The 17,739-nt window shown below is 36.4% G+C and overlaps 1 protein-coding gene across 7 annotated transcripts in view; it reads right to left on the bottom strand.

Moving 5' to 3' along the window:
* arnt2 (aryl-hydrocarbon receptor nuclear translocator 2) overlaps nt 1–8,248 on the bottom strand; it is a 122,362-nt gene extending 114,114 nt beyond the window's left edge. Inside the window, exon 1 of one of the 7 annotated variants that reach the window (XM_065294273.2) lies at nt 7,906–8,248. In XM_065294273.2, coding sequence (XP_065150345.1) covers nt 7,906–7,936 — 31 coding nt within the window. In that variant the 5' untranslated portion in view covers nt 7,937–8,248. The remainder of the gene's footprint in view (nt 1–7,905) is intronic. The other 6 variants (XM_065294275.2, XM_065294278.2, XM_065294272.2 and 3 more) reach the window with 6 other exon arrangements.
* Nucleotides 8,249–17,739: the final 9,491 nt, after the last annotated feature.

The raw sequence follows: 17,739 nt of genomic DNA on the forward strand, positions 1-17,739 counted from the left end.
TACGCGGACCGTAAGCGCTGGGATTGGTCCACCAGAACCCCTCCCGTCAGGTAAAAAAACTGCGTCATAGGTATTTCCGTTTGAGACGGTGAAAACAAAGATGAGCCAAGTTGAGGAGTGATTTAACTTAAACTGCAACATAAGTCACTGTTTATTTACTTCCATTGCTGGTCTTCTCAAATTATACACAACAAGTTGCTATTTCTTCTTCGTTTGTGGGTTAACTTGCTTAGCTTCTTCTTCTGTGACGACTTCTGCTGCTACTGTGGTTACACGCGTGATTACTGCCAACCAGCGGTTTCGCGTGTGTTTGCACGTCGGCGCGGACGGCGACGCACAAGTATAAATGAAAACCGACGCGGAACCTACGCCGTAGGACCTACGCACGACTATAAATCGCCCTTTACCCAGAATATTCTAATCCCGTGCAAATAGGACTTTAGCTACCATGTTAAAAAACTTACTAGCAACTTTAGAATTACTAGCGTTAGCAAAAATATTGAAAACACAAAACAACAAACATAATATAGCTCAAAATATATTGTAAATAAATAAATTGTGATTCAATGTTGTTTAGTTAAATTATATTTAAATCCAGCATTCACTAAGAAAATATCAAAAATATATATATATATTTTTTAATTCTGTCATTTGTCTGGAGGCATTATTTACTTTGACTGTTTTTCACAAACAATGAAATTTCGAATCTACGTGTAAATTTGTTGAATTTCGAATCTATATGTAAAGTGATGCACCAAACATCCCTGACTGATCATCTAGTGTGTGTCATATTTGTTTAATGATTCACATAATTTCCACTATTCTGTAAACAATTTCTTTACAATAAAGCCAAAGGCAAAACGGTGTTTTGTGCAACCGGAGCAGTATTTAATCTTAGCGCATAAAATTAAAGGGCCACTTGGCACATTTCCAGAATGAAAAAGTATTTTTAATTTCACCACTTACAATGTGTTAAGAAAACCGATAGTCAACCCGAGTTGGAGCTGTTTAGAAGTTAACACATTTAAAACAATTAACCACAAACTATTTCACTCCCTTACAAAAAAAATATATTTTTAAGTTTAAAGCATGGATACTTTAGTAAAACCATCATTTGATAATAGTAAATACACAAAAAAAAAACACTTTTACCACAAAAAACAGGGTTAATTTTCATAAGGGTTAACACAACCAAATTCTTTTGAAAGCAAAGCAATGTGTAGTATGAATGTGTAATGTTTTCTGGTTTACTGTTACGCAACTGAAGAAAGCCCTCGCTGCCAAACACTTTGGATATTTCACAATAATAGATGAGATGGGCAACAGAAAATCAAACACATGCTGAAGTACTTCTCTCGTATGAGCACAATCGTCTCCAGGAATTTCACTTTATCACAATTTTATGTTTCTGTGGTAGCGTATTACAAAAAGTCATGGGTTTGATTTCCAGAGAAACAACCACATACTGTAAGTTACTTTGTAGAAAAATATCAAACGGCCAAGAGTTCACAGATTTTTGTGTGAGTACAGTATTTCTTTAAAAAAAACACTCAGGGATTTTTACAAACAGGCTTATGGTTCCTATAACAAGAAATAAACTACCGAGACACACTGTAACTTTAGTAATTCAAAACTTTTATATTTTCCTAAAATTTCTGGTGAAAACTGCCTCGTAATCACGTCTGAGGTGAACTAAACTGAACAAAAACATGTGAACCAATCAGAGTGTTTATTTTAGCCAAACTTCACTTAGGCCTGAGGTGTGCGTAATTTTCACTTTTCATGTAGTGGTATAACAAACATGTGTGGTTTGCTATCGCACCTAAGTTGGACAAATAAACAAAGTTTTACATTTCAGACATCCAAACCCCAAATCTAAGCAACAATGTTTTAAAAATAGAATAAAAAAAAGGGAAAAACCAATACATAAAATGACATGAAAAACAAAAAGACATACTCAACATGAACACGAAGTAAATAAATAAATAAATAAATTATATAGCACCATAATTATTAGCTCAAGCAAAGGATAAACTGTTCATTATATTAAAGGATTACTCCATTTTCTTAAAAATAAAATCACAATAATTTAATAATAATGAAATAAAAAGAAATGTATTCTAGACTGAACAAAGAAAGACATCAACATTTTGGATGACATGGATGGGGGTGTGTAAATTATCTGATTTTTTTTTTTTAAGAAAATTTTTTTTTTGCTAAAATAATAGGAAAGGATGACACCAATTTGAAGTGACAGATTATTTCAATAAGTGTATTTACATGCAAAAAAATAAGTGGATAACTATCAAAAATCTGCTTTTTATAGAAACCTGTTTATGTGTTTACAAGTAAATCAATAAACCATGCCGAAAACTGCATTTACATGGGATTATTTGTCAGGTTTCTCACAAAAGTATAAACTCCTCGCAGAGCGACTGGAGGCGCTCAATGCAGGTTGCACATTTAAGGATAAAACCAACTGTTTAGGGTTCATCCCCAAAAGAAACAACGCAAACATGAAACTCCCGTCTACAGGTGACATGTGTTGCGCACCATATGCTCACAACTCGTTCTTAGCAAAGCCACAAAAAAGCTTATCCCTCACCAAAGGATTCCTTTACAGACACAAAAGGTCGGCAAACAGTCCGAACTGTTGCTAATCAGCTGTGTCCGTAATCCCCATTGACAAACGGCACTTCGCTATTTGTACGAAACACGTTCTTATCTCGGCAACGGTGCAACCGGGGGCTGACTTTTGTTAGGCATTGTGGGCACAGAGGTACTAGTACAGCTGGCCTACACATTTCCTAAGCAAGCGAAATAAAAGCTAGCTGACTTTGAAACAAAGTGCCCTTCAGTTCAACCTCAGTCATGTGACTTCACCCCAGAATGCTCTTGTGCATTCGAAAGCACGCTTGGTGTGTCAACCAGGTGCTAATAACGCTCGCATTCTTTATTCGTTTGCATTTACAATGAGGTGGTAAGGAAAGAATTGCTCACTGGGGGGAAAAGCTGAAGTATAAGCTGAAGCAATGGAATCATGGAGAGTAATTTACTGAGGCCTGTAGCCAGACGAATCTGCATAAATTGAATGGCAGAAAGTTTCTGTTCTATGAATCAGTCACTAACCCAGTGTTAAATTCGACAGGGGTATGTACATTTGTTTGTAAGAGTTTACTGGATGTAGTGGTGTAGCACTATAATAAGTGCTTTGTTATTGCATTAAGTGCAGTGATGTGAGATTTTTTAGCATTTCTTATTTAGGAAATATCAATGCTGTTACTATTTGATACATAGCCTACATAACTTATAATGACAGATAAGGATTCTCTACCTTGTTACACATTTCAAAAGGCCTAAAACGCTTAAGGCCTGAATTGCTGCACAATAAAAATACGAAAAAGAAATAAATTTCCCTCAAATATTTTCCTCAATTATTTCTTGTAATAAAAGCTTCAAAGACTATATGCTTTACAATTACATTTAATATGCATATGGCAGACACTTTTATTCCAAGTATATTACAGTGCATTTAGGTCATACAATTTATTAATCGAAATTGACACGGTTAAAAAATTAAAAACACGGATACTATTAGGGTTGTTATAATAGTCAGACATATTGCCGATAGGGAAAGCCTACATGATGATAGTTGGCTTGTTTTAATCTTTTAAATGATTATTATAATGCTATTAATATTATTACCATATCTACAAAATCATTCAGTTTTGACTGGCATAGGGTAATAGGCCTACATTCATATTAAAGCAATAATAGAAAAAATAGCGTCTCGTTTCAATCAACCAAATCTCAAGGCATGTTGTGGTATAGTCACAAAATATTATTTATTCGTGTTCATGGACATAATTTTCTTTTTTTGTGTGTGTGTGTCACTTAGCACAAATGTCTTTTCGTGTCACTGAGCAAGAATTTCTATAAATTAAGTTTTCCCTAACATAACTTTTTCATCTTCGTTTCATTTTATGTATTGGTTTCTCGAATTTTTCTATCTTCTTACCATTGTCTCTTGGTGTTTCTCAAACCTCATATCTGACCCCAACCCCAATCAACAATAGTTTAAAAATCTGAAGAATTTTTTTTAGAAACAATACATTTCAGACATCCTAACCCAAACCCCAAATCTAACCCTAAGCCCAAGCAACGTTTTAAAAATGGGGGGGGGTGGAAGAACCAATACTTAAAATTACATGAAAAAAATTAGTGCAATTTGTAGAAATTTTTGCTGAGTGACACAAAAAAGACCTTCTATAAATTGTTTTATAATTGTTTGAAACAATGATGTAAAAAAAAAGTAAAATTGTGTCCATGAACACAAAATAAATAAATAAATAAATTGTATAGCACAAAAAAATCCTGATAATTTACGATTGTCATTTTCGGCAATTATTTTTTAAAATATGTACTTTTGAACCACAACTTCTCGTCTTGCACTAGCCTTAAAGGACAAGTTCAGTATTTTACACTTAAAGCCCTGTTTTCAGATTGTTTATGATGAAATAGAACGGTTAACTTTTGACTGAAATTTGGACATATGATGCTGTCCCAAGAATTTTCGGGTGTTTCTTGTATCACCTCCCACCTCTATAATGGCTGTATAGGTGTACTGGAACAATCTTTCCTAAAATGCATTAAACTTTTGTTTACAAAGACGTGAAACTCACCGAGTGGTCAGGGGTGTTCACTGGTATGCTCACACAAAAATCGCTGCAAAAGATACTTTCCAACAGTTTTATCGTAGTTTTTGTCCCCCTCCATTGATTTGTATTAGATATTCTGTGAGGTACGGTATTACTCCGCGCCGGGAACTATGTTTGTATTCTTGCAATTGGCAAAGGTGGATTATCGCCACCAACTGGGCTGTAGTGTCTATTATTCAAGCTCTCAACGGAAGAATAAACGGGTGTGAGGCGTTTGGAAAAATAGGTCCACAAGTTTACAACGAATGCTAAAACACCTGTTGGAAAACATTTTTAGCAGCGATGTTTGTGAGAGCATATCAGTGAACACCCCTGACCACTCGGTGAGTTTCACGTCTTTGTAAACGAAAGTTTATGCATTTTAGGAAGAATTGTTCCAGTGCAAAACAGCCATTGTAGAGGTGGGAGGTGATAGAACAAACACCCGAAAATTCTCGGGCCAGCATCATATGTCCAAATTTCAGTCAAAACCGTTTTATTTCATCATAAACATTTTGAATACAGGGCTTTAAGTGTAAAATACCGAACTTGTCCTTTAATACGCGAAACTACTGCCTCAGTATTTACAAGTGTGGAGAAAAAGGACCGTTCTGACGTAGTTGTATGTGGAATGAAACTAATTAATGTCTTTGTGTCAGTTTACTGTTTAGAATAGTCCGCAAATGTGCGTTTCACATATGTAACGCGTGATCTTTCGGCATCATTACGCAATACATGAGGTCGCACTGGTGCGTCAAACGGCTGGTGCAAGATGAGAAGTTGTGGTTTAAAAGTGCATATTTTTCATTTTTCTTGACAAAAATGACAAACGTTTTGCTAGATAAGACCCTTATGCCTGGTTTGGGATTGTTTAGAGTCCTTTGAAGCTGCGTTGAAACTGTCATTTTAAACTGTTGGGATCCAATAAAGTCTATGAAATTAAGAAAAATCCTGGAATGTTTCCTCAAAAAACTTTTTTTTTCTCGACTGAACAAAGAAAGAAATCAACATTTTGGATGACATAGGGGTGAGTAAATTATCTGGATTTTTGGTTAAGAAAGTAATCCTTTAAGCAATAAAGGCAGTAAAATAGTTTTCTTTGCTGAAAGGAGAGGAAAGGCTGACACCAATTTTGCAGTGATAGATGAACTCAATGAGTGTTTACATGCACAGAATAAGAGGATAACTATCAAAAATCTGCTTATTATAGAAAACTGTTTACATGCAAATCAATAAACCATGCAGAAAACTGTGAGATTTGTTAGGTTACTCGCAGACAGTGACCTCACTGTCCATATAGTAGTTCAAAAAGCAGATGGGAAATCTGCCTTAAGCTATGATGTTGTGTCTTTTCTAATGTCTGCAGAGCTTGTAAATGTATCATGAGCTTTTATTTTCGCAGTTTCTCTGCCAATTGCTTGATTTGAGCGCAGACTTTTATCCGCTACTTTGCATACTTTGCGCTTACTTACCGGCTTTCTTGCAGCTTTGTTCATGTGCGCATGTCTTCGTGTGTGAAAGATAAAGGTCGCGTGAACAAAATTGTGAGACAGCCGGTTAAAGTGTTTACATGCAACACGAAAGTGGGATAATATGAGCAAAAAACTACCTGTGCCGATAAATTTTTGCTTACGCCATTTATGGGCTTACCCAGATAAAAGAAAACAGTTTTACGGGTTTACATGATCGCACGCATTATCAGTTTATTAAGCATATTCGGCGTAACACTGTGCATATAAACATACTTTATGAACGTGTACATCATCTATCACCAAAGACTTTAAAACACTGCAAAAGAGCAAAATAAAAAGCATCTCTTATACTTCATATAATTTTACTGTGAACAAATTAGCACATTACTTGTTATGTTATATTTGATTTATTTACTAAATTTAATAAAAACAAATTGACTTTTAACTTACTAAAAAACTAAAGATAATAATCGTAATTTTCTTCAATGATCTAATTATTGAAGCACTTAAAATATGTTGCTTGTAAAGTGATTAGGATGGCACAACCTCATTTTGAGCCAGGAAAATATAGTATAGTTAAACCATGGTTATGGTTAAACACGTGGTTACTACACTTGACTATAATAATAATAAAACCATGGCTGTTTTTCTTAAGAGCGTGGAACACTAACCGTTGACTCTCTCATTTGTAAGCTGCTTTGGATAACAGCGTCTGCTAAGTGAATAAATGTTTCCTCTACCTGATGCATAATATCTCTTGAAATGTGATTGGGCTCAGAGTGAATGTTTAGAAGATGATTTATAAAAAAACAAAGCAATATAAATGCAAATCTGTATTGGTTGAATACATAAACATTTCTGAAGTTTGCCTTTCTATGTTCACTCGTCCATACTGTTGATCAGAGTTCACAAATAGCTAAACCAAAGACCACTGTTATGACTAAAATAGAAAACAGATGCCCACATAATCGTGACTGCAGTGGCATGACTGCGTTAAAATGTGACACATCTACAGTTCATCCTCTCTTCTCTTTCACAGAGACCGATACAAATTCATTGCCAAATGAAAGACTTCTCTTAAGACTCTCAACAAATCATATAAAGTGGCTCAACTGGATTTGCTTAGACTAATAAAGAGAGCACATTTTAAATGCTGTGTTCATGACAGTCCTCCTTCAATATTCCAATGGTCCACATGTAGTGATCTCAGTGGGTTTCAAACAGGGAATCAACAGGCAGAGAAAGTAAACCACTTGTCACTACAAAAACACGTTTGCCATTTAAGCCCAAAATTCATTATAAAACCCAAATATCACCAGTGCAGTCCTATACACAACATATCGGATCCATTCATAGTCCTTGCGTATCAAGGAAATCAAAGCACGTACTGCCAAATGTATTCAGCATCTCATTTGCATTAGCAACAAGCCAGAACACAATAAAGCAGAACGCGTTACATTCTTATTTGACGTCACAACGCACTCGGCGCGCTATCCATAACGTCGCATGATACGAAACGCGACGTTAACGTTACATTATCGATACAATGGCGGTTTTTATAACGTTTAATTTCGCTCTGTTGTTACATGTGTGGGGGAAGGGGATGCCAGCGTTCGTGCCTCTAGTTTCTTTTGTTACCACCAAAACACACCATTCCGTACCAGTCCGGGTTTCGTTTACCCTTCAGATGTCGCGAATATGTCGTTTAAAAGCATAATGGTAGCGTCTGTACTCACCCGATGGATTCACAGCGGCGGGTGTTGCCATATTCCCTGCGTGCAAATGCAGAAATGCAGAAATGACGCACAATACGCAAAAAGCCCGTGCGCACGCGATTCGCTCCGACTGGATCTGACACGCAAACTGAATTCAGCCCCGCGTATGAAAGCGCGAGCGGTGACCGCGCAGAGATCGTTGGGTTTCTAACGCGTTTCTGTCGGTGCATGTAGCAAAACTGTAGTAGCCGGACAAACGCAAGATGTCTCAGAGGATGCGTGAACACCGCGAGACTTCGCTGGAATTAATTCATGCTGAATCCACGCAGCCGCTTTATTAGAAGTTCAACTGGGCTTGAATGCATTGTTTTGTCTTTCTGTCCCGCCATCTGGGAAAACGGGGATTCAGGGAAGTGGTCACAAGAGTTATACCTCAGCCACTTTTAGTTTATAAATCTAAGTGCACAGATGTTTGTGTCAAGCATTGGTTTGCGAGTTCAAAACTGTGATGAATTTAATGAATTGATTTGTGTTTCATAACTATTTAGACTTTAATAAAAAAAAATAAGCTATAGGTTGCTATTGTGCCAGCTTATCTGACTGTGGTGTTCCAACAGGTTCTGCTATTGCAGCAATTTGTCACAAGATGTCAACCTAAGAATTTTGATGACCTACAAATGTAAAAATAAAATAAATACTAGCCCCGCATGTCTTTATTTAGGCTATGTTCAAAGCATAAAGCATTTGGCATCATATAGTACTAAACATTGAGCATATCACAATAATGTAGCACATAGTTATATAGTTGCATGCATTGACATGTTATATGTATGCATTCATAAACAAAAATGGTATGGGTAATGTACAGCCATCCCGTTGTAAATGCAGAATAAACATTGTTAGGGTGATCAGGGGCCTGATGCAAAGCAGATGGCTTTTGTATCACCCTTAAGGGGTTTATTTTGTGATAAACGACTGGATGTACATGATCCCACTTATAATATGGCTACTTGCCATTTGCTTTTTCAAGTAACAGAGGAAGATGAACTGCATCAGTGAAGAACCAATCATATTAAAGAAATGATGTATAAATTCTGCTTATATACGCATCGACTGAAGATGCCCCGGTTAACTTAATGTGAGTCAGATGCGTATAGAAAATCTTTCATCAGAATTAAGTATTGTTGAGCACTGTTCAATCAAGCTATTTATTATGCATTTACTATTCATTTACAATAGTAAATGTGTATACGTATGACAGTGCAGTAAAGTACTTCACCTTTTTTACTTGGCAGTCTCTACCAGTGTAAGGTCTGATGATTTTGTCCCATTTAAAATCTGAGTAAGTTAAATCATCCTACAGTATGCCAAGGGTAAGATCACTGTTTCATTATATCCATGGAGTTTTTCCTCATTAATCCGTGTCTTGAGAACTCTCATTTAGTCCACGAATAGATCTTTATTGGGGTCAATGTCCCAAGGAGTCCCCTGACTATATATTTCTGTCATACGCTTTATGCACCATGATGTCGCAGCTCCCTACAACCATTTATCATAATGAAGGAGTACTGAAGCACAGAGAGAAAAGAATGACTATAGCTTCATAGCACAAGTGTTTGTTTCTTAAACCAACATTCCTTGACAGTTCATAAACATTTCCTGTGACTTTAAATGTCACTGTGACTGTCGGTTACACTTTTAGCAAATAATTCCAGGTTCTTTGTAAAAACTGTAAAACGCGTTTGTAAAGAAACCTAAAAAAAATATTGACGAATTCCCGTGAGATCAGGCTGGATGGTTTCATGTATTACACTTGTTTATAAAAATGTTGCTAGTTTGAAAACTATATTTGCATATTCAAATTTTTACCTCAATGTGGTCTGGTGCCCTTTTAATATAAAGCTAATAAAACACCAACACGGAAGATACATTTAGTTTCCAGATGAGACATAACACCTTCGATGATTTATGGTGGACTAAAAAGCCATTTCTCCTTAGATGAGCTAAGAGTCAAAGGATGACAGATGAACAGTGACTGTGGAATGGACTGGGAGATTCAAGAAAACACAAACACACACACACACACACACACACACACACACACACACACACACATGCTCTTTGAAATATCAGGGATTTGTGCAAAGGGTAATTGCATCAGACTTCCCCAAACTAACAACACAATACTTAGCTGTTGTGTTATTTATATTTCTGCATTATCTAGCCTATGTAGTCCTATGTTTTAACTAGCATAATCTAAACAAATTTAGCTAGAAAAGGACAGATAGATGGATGGGTGGACGGACAGATAAATAGATAGAAAACAATACTGTATGATAGATGGATGGATGGATAGATAGAAAATACAGTCAATACAATACTGTATCATAGATGAATAGATGGATAGACGGATAGATAGACAGAAAACACAGTCAATACAATACTGTATGATAGATAGATGGATCGATGAATGGAAGGAAAGATAGATAGAAAACACAGTCAATAAAATATTATATGATGGATGGATGGATGGATGCATAGACAGACAGACAGATGGATGGACAGATAGATAGACAGAAAACACAGTCAATACAATACTGCATGATAGATAGATGGATGGATGGATGAATGGACAGACAGACAGATAGATAGAAAACACAGTAAATAAAATATTATTGGATGGATGGATGATAGATAGATAGATCGATGAATGGAAGGAAAGATAGATAGAAAACACAGTCAATAAAATATTTTATGATGGATGGATGGATGAATGGATGGATGGATAGACAGACAGACAGATGGATGGACGGATAGATAGATAGACAGAAAACACAGTCAATACAATACTGCATGATAGATAGATGGATGGATGAATGGACAGACAGATAGATAGAAAACACAGTAAATAAAATATTATTGGATGGATAGATGGATAGATAGATAGATAGATAGATAGATAGATAGATAGATAGATAGATAGATAGATAGATAGAAAACACAGTCAATAAAATATTATATGATGGATGGATGCATAGACAGACAGATAGATGGATGGACGGATAGATAGATAGATAGATAGACAGAAAACACAGTCAATACAATACTGCATGATAGATAGATGGATGGATAAATGGACAGACAGATAGATAGATAGAAAACACAGTAAATAAAATATTATTGGATGGATAGATAGATAGATAGATAGATAGATAGATAGATAGATAGATAGATAGATCGATGAATGGAAGGAAAGATAGATAGAAAACACAGTCATTATATGATGGATGGATGGATGAATGGATGGATGGATAGACAGACAGAAAGTTGGATGGCCGGATAGATAGATAGACAGAAAACACAGTCAATACGATACTGCATGATAGATAGATGGATGGATAAATGGACAGACAGATAGATAGAAAACACAGTAAATAAAATATTATTGGATGGATGGATGATGGATGGATGGATGGATGGATGGATGGATGGATAGATAGATAGATACTGTATGTATGTATGGATGGATGGATGGATGGACGGACGGACAGATAGATAGAAAACACAGTCAACACAATACTGTATGATGGATGGATAGATGGATAAATGGATGGATGGATGGATAGATGGATGGATGGATGGATGTATAGAAAACAGTAAATACAATACTGTTTGATATATAGATAGATGGATGAATGAATGAATGGATGGACAGATAGATAGAAAAAACAGTCAATACAATGGATGGATGGATGGATGGATGGACGGATATAAAACAGCCTATACAGGATAGAGAGATGAATGGATAGACAGAAAGATAGAAAACATAGGAACAATACGGTCACAAAATACTGTATGATAGATGGATGGATGGACGGACGGACAGACTGACAGACAAACAGATAGATAGAAAACACTCAATACAAATCTGTATGATAAGTGGATGGAAGGATGGATAGAAAACAGCCAATACAGGATTGATGAATGGATGGATAGACAGATAGATAGAAAACACAGTCAATACAATACTGTATGATAGGTGGATGTATGGATGGACAGACAGATAGAAAGCGGTCCATACATGATAGATATATGTATGGATGGACGGACAGATAGATAGACAGAGAATCAAAAACTCAACATAATTAGAAGCCACTTTAAACTTCTGGTGCTCCGCAGTTTCGCTCTGGCCTAATTTAATCATACAGCACTTGTACTGCAGACACCTGCAGAAGTTCTGCTGACCTTCACTTCATTATACATGCCTTCTAGGCAAAGACAAACTGACCCATCAGTGGAAAGTTAAGGTAGAAGTGACAGATCAAAGCAATCCAAAACTAGCAAATGTAGCCCTTGATGTTCACAGAGTTTTAATATTCAGCAGTCAAAAGAATCCTCAAACCCTGTGTGCCTTAATAGTCTCCATCTGCTCTTTAAAATACAATAAATACTCGACAGGTATAATTTCTGTTCGACATTTGTATTTTCATATATTTACATCTATCTGTCTGTGTGCATGTATAATTGAGTATTTGAGAATATGTAATAAAGTGCCGCATAAATATTTGTAGGCCAGCCCGAAAAGCCACTTTATTTTTTTCATGGACTTTTGGATTATCGCGAAAAAAGCCCTGTGTTAACAAAAGTTTATGACTACACATTTTGATAAACAGAACTTTTATAAATTTTAAATGCATTTACAAGAAATAAAAAGCTAACCTTAGGCTACAATCAATCAAACTACAGCATGGTCTCTCTACATAAGCGTCATCACCACCAAGCTTCCGACAGTTAAAATGGTAAATGGATTGCATTTATATAGCGCTTTCATAGACCAATAGTCATCCAAAACGCTTTACAGTACATATTGCCTGCCTCACACATTCATACACCGACGGCTTCAGCCATGCAAGGCGCCATCCAGCTCATCTGGAGCAGCTAGGGTTAGGTGTCTTGCTCAAGGAGAGCCTTGACACTTGGTCAGGTGGGACCAGGGATTAAACCACCAACCTTTCAATTTGTAGACATGGATGGATGGATGGATGGATGGACAGATGGATGGACGAATAGATCGATAGATAGAAAACACAGTCATTTCAACACTGTATGATAGATGGATGGATGGATGGATGGACGGACGGACGGACGGACGGACGGACGGACGGACGGACGGACGGACGGACAGATAGATAGATAGATAGATAGATAGATAGATAGATAGATAGATAGATAGATAGATAGATAGATAGATAGATAGATAGATAGACAGAAAACACAGTCAACACAATACTGTATGATAGATAGATGGAGGGATTAATGGATGGAAAGATAGATAGAAAACACAGTCAATAAAATATTATATGATGGATGGATGGATGGACAGACAGATAGATGGACGAATAGATCGATAGATAGAAAACACAGTAAATTCAACACTGTATGATAGATGGATGGATGGACAGATAGATAGATAGACAGAAAACTCAGTCAATACAATACTATGTGATAGATAGATGGATGGATGAATGGACAGACATATAGATAGAAAACACAGAAAATAATATATTATATGATGGATGGATGGATGAATGAATGGATGGACAGAGAGTTAGAAAACACAGTCAACACAATACTGTATGATGGATGGATAAATGGATGGATGGATGGATAGATGGATGGATGGATGGATGGATGGATGGATGGATGGATAGAAAACAGTCAATACAATATTGTTTGATATATATGGATGGATGGATGGATGGATGGATAGAAAACAGTCAATACAATATTGTTTGATATATATATATGGATGGATGGATGGATGGATGGATGGACGGATGGATAGACAGAGAGTTAGAAAACACAGTCAACACAATACTGTATGATGGATGGATGGATAAATGGATGGATAGAAAACAGTCAATACAATATTGTTTGATATATAGATAGATGGATGAATGGATGGATGGATGAATGGATGGACAGAGAGTAAGAAAACACAGTCAACACAATACTGTATGATGGATGGATGGATGGATGGATAAATGGATGGATGGATGGATGGATGGATGGATGGATAGAAAACAGTCAATACAATATTGTTTGATATATATAGATGGATGGATGGATGGATGGATGGATGGATGAATGGATGGACAGAGAGTTAGAAAACACAGTCAACACAATACTGTATGATGGATGGATGGATGGATGGATGGATGGATAAATGGATGGATGGATAAATGGATGGATGGATGGATGGATAGAAAACAGTCAATACAATATTGTTTGATATATATAGATGGATGGATGGATGGATGGATGGATGGATGGATGGATGGATGAATGGATGGACAGAGAGTTAGAAAACACAGTCAACACAATACTGTATGATGGATGGATGGATGGATGGATAAATGGATGGATGGATAAATGGATGGATGGATGGATGGATAGAAAACAGTCAATACAATATTGTTGGATATAAATGGATGGATGGATGGATGGATGATGGATGAATGGATGGACAGAGAGTTAGAAAACACAGTCAACACAATACTGTATGATGGATGGATGGATGGATGGATGGATAAATGGATGGATGGATGGATGGATGGATGGATAGAAACAGTCAATACAATATTGTTTGATATGGATGGATGGATAGATGAATGATGGATGAATGGATGGACAGAGAGTTAGAAAACACAGTCAACACAATACTGTATGATGGATGGATGGATAAATGGATGGATGGATGGATGGGTGGATGAATGAATGGATGGACAGAGAGTTAGAAAACAGAGTCAACACAATACTGTTTGATGGATGGATGGATAAATGGATGGATAGATGGATGGATGGATGGATGAATGAATGGATGGACAGATAGATAGAAAAAACAGTCAATACAATGGATGGACGGATATAAAACAGCCTATACAGGATAGAGAGATGAATGGATAGACAGAAAGATAGAAAACATAGTAACAATTCGGTTGGATGGACGGACTGACAGACAGACAGACACACACACACAGACAGACAGACACAGAGATAGATAGAAAACACTCAATACAAATCTGTATAATAAAAGACCATGCTGTAGTTCGCTTGTAGCCTAAGGTTAGCTTTTTATTTTTAGTAAATGCATTTAAAATTTATAAAAGTTGTGTTTATCAAAATGTGTAGTCATAAACTTTTGTTAACACAGAGCTTATTTTTTGCGATAATCCAAAAGTCCATGAAAAAAGAATCAATTTGTAGACAACCTACATGAACCACTGAACCACTGCCGCCCTGCGACAGCTCTTTCAAACTTTATTAAACACATTTAAAAACATGTTCCCGTATAAGAAAATACTCTGTGGAAATATTTGTTCCCGTTCATTTTCCTTCACTACTCTCTGCTGGTGGAAGGATCTTCCTATAGGAGTCCGATCAGCCATGTCTCTTGCTATATTCAAGAAACAACTAAAAACTCATATTTTCCAAATATACTTAACAAATTGAGATTGATTCTAAAACATAAATCTTAAAGAAAAAACTCTCTTTCTCTCTCAACAGGTATAGTCTTGGATTTATGAAAACTTGTAACTCTGTATAAGCACCTATTGTATTATTGACTCCCAAATCGCTTTATTGTTTACTTATCTTTGTAAGTCGCTTTGGATAAAAGCATCTGCTTAATGCCTAAATGTAAATGTGCCCATGTTACATTATTTTCGAGATCTTCACCATGATGAAGTCCCTGACAAAGTCTGTAGTGCCATGTAGCAACTTGTTTGGATCCGCCCTTTTAAAAGTCACGAGTGGAGGTATCACTGGTGGGTTTTATGACTAAAATTTGAAAATATCTTGGGCTTATGTTAACCCAAAATCTTATTTAAGGAGTTTACCAATCTGGTTTTGCTTACAAAAATACTTCATCCCTGTACCACTCTGTTGACAATACTGTGTGTATGCACAGGTTGTGATGTTTTTGGTTTTCTAAAATTCCTTATGGCAAAGACATAGAAATATATAGCTTGATGCTGAAGGAGGTGTTATCGAGGCCAGCCGGGTGCAATTACCTGAGTAATAATACAACATTGATGGGTCATTGTGCCAAAGCCCCAGAAGTCTTTAAAATGACATAATGCATGAGATTAAACTGAGGTCCTGACTATGTATTATTAATTCCTGCTTCTTAAATAAGTAGGGGTGTAACCCCAGTCTCCTGGCCACAATTGCTTATTGGCCTCTATCCATACATTTTTCTGAATGTAGTGAGAGTTTATAGCCAGATAGCTTACAAATAGCACAGACTTTTGGTCTGGGTGGAGGTGTATATTTAGTTGGTGTATGGAGGAAATATTTAAAGAGCACCAGTTGTCCGACTCACGTTTTTAAATTTCCTTTGGTGTGTTAGTGTGTATTAGTACATGTTAACGATATGCAAAAGGTACAAACCCCAAAGTAAATGTTTACTCGAGTTTGTCTCCAACGTAAATCTTTTTTCTTGGACTACAACAAACACACGGATTGTAGGCAACCGTTTACTTCCTAGGATTGGTGATGTAGACAAGACCGACATTTTCATAATTCCTCCCGCTTCAGAATCATAGCCTGTTAGTTAACTCCTGTTAGCATTGCATTGTGGGTGAATCTTTCAAACATGGCAAGGAGCATCATATTTCCTGCTAACGTCAGAGGTATTCAGGCCAATCACAATGTACAGATTAGCTGGCCAATCAGGGATACAGAGCTTTTCAAATCTGGAGCTATAAAAATGTATGGTGGAAAATAATGTTTTTTTAACCATAAACCATGCAAACACATTGTATTATACCAAATACACAAAATCACATTGTTTTTTAGCAATAAAATAAAATCAGAGGACTCCTGTGGTTTGAGGAGTAAGTCTGATGAATCGTGGACATAATGAAAACCATTTCTTAATCTTCGGTTCTGGATCTGACAGATCTAAATTTAAAGGGACACTCCACTTGTTTTGGAAATAGGCTAATTTTTCAGCTCCCCTAGAGTTAAACATTTAGATTTTTACAGTTTTGTAATCCATTCAGATGATCTCCAGGTCTAGCGGTACCACTTTTAGCATAGCTTAGCACAATCCATTGAATCTGATTAGACCATTAGCATCGCGCTCAAAAATGACCAAAGAGTTTCAATATTTTTCCTATTTAAAGGTCACGTTTTTCCTGATCCCATTTTTTTAAAACCCAGTTAGTGTGTAATGTTGCTATAGCATAAATAATACCTGTAAAATAATAAAGTTCAAAGTTTACTGCCAGGCTATATATATTTACTTTAACAGAATGCTCCTTTCAAAGCCTACAACGAATGGCCGATTTGGACTACAGTCCTCTACTTCCTGCTTTAGTGACGTCACTAGTTTTTGACTAACCTCCGCCCACAGGAATACATCAGTTGCCAGCTAAGCTAACAGCAAGCTAAGCTAACAGCAAGCTAAGCTGCTATCGAATCACAACACACTAAACAAACTACACAATCAGAAATCATTACGTATTTCTGAAGGAGGAACTTCATAGAACAAGGAAGACATCAGACCGTTTTGAGGACAGTGAAAACAGCGCTTGCATTTTTTTTTACAAGTGAAACATGAACACATGTTATATTGCACACTGTAAACACAATCAAAGCTTCAGAAACACAGAAGGAACAGGACCTTTAAAACTTGACTCTTCTGTAGTTACTTTGTGTACTAAGACTACACTAAAGACTAAAACTTGTGATTTTCTAAGCCGAAAAAGCTTCTCTCTCGTTCCGGTGTAATAATCAAGGACTTTGCTGCCGTACCATGGCTGCAGCAGGTGCAATGATATAACTTTTAAT

Source organism: Paramisgurnus dabryanus, chromosome 2, assembly GCF_030506205.2.
Source record: "Paramisgurnus dabryanus chromosome 2, PD_genome_1.1, whole genome shotgun sequence".
NCBI lineage: Eukaryota > Metazoa > Chordata > Actinopteri > Cypriniformes > Cobitidae > Paramisgurnus > Paramisgurnus dabryanus.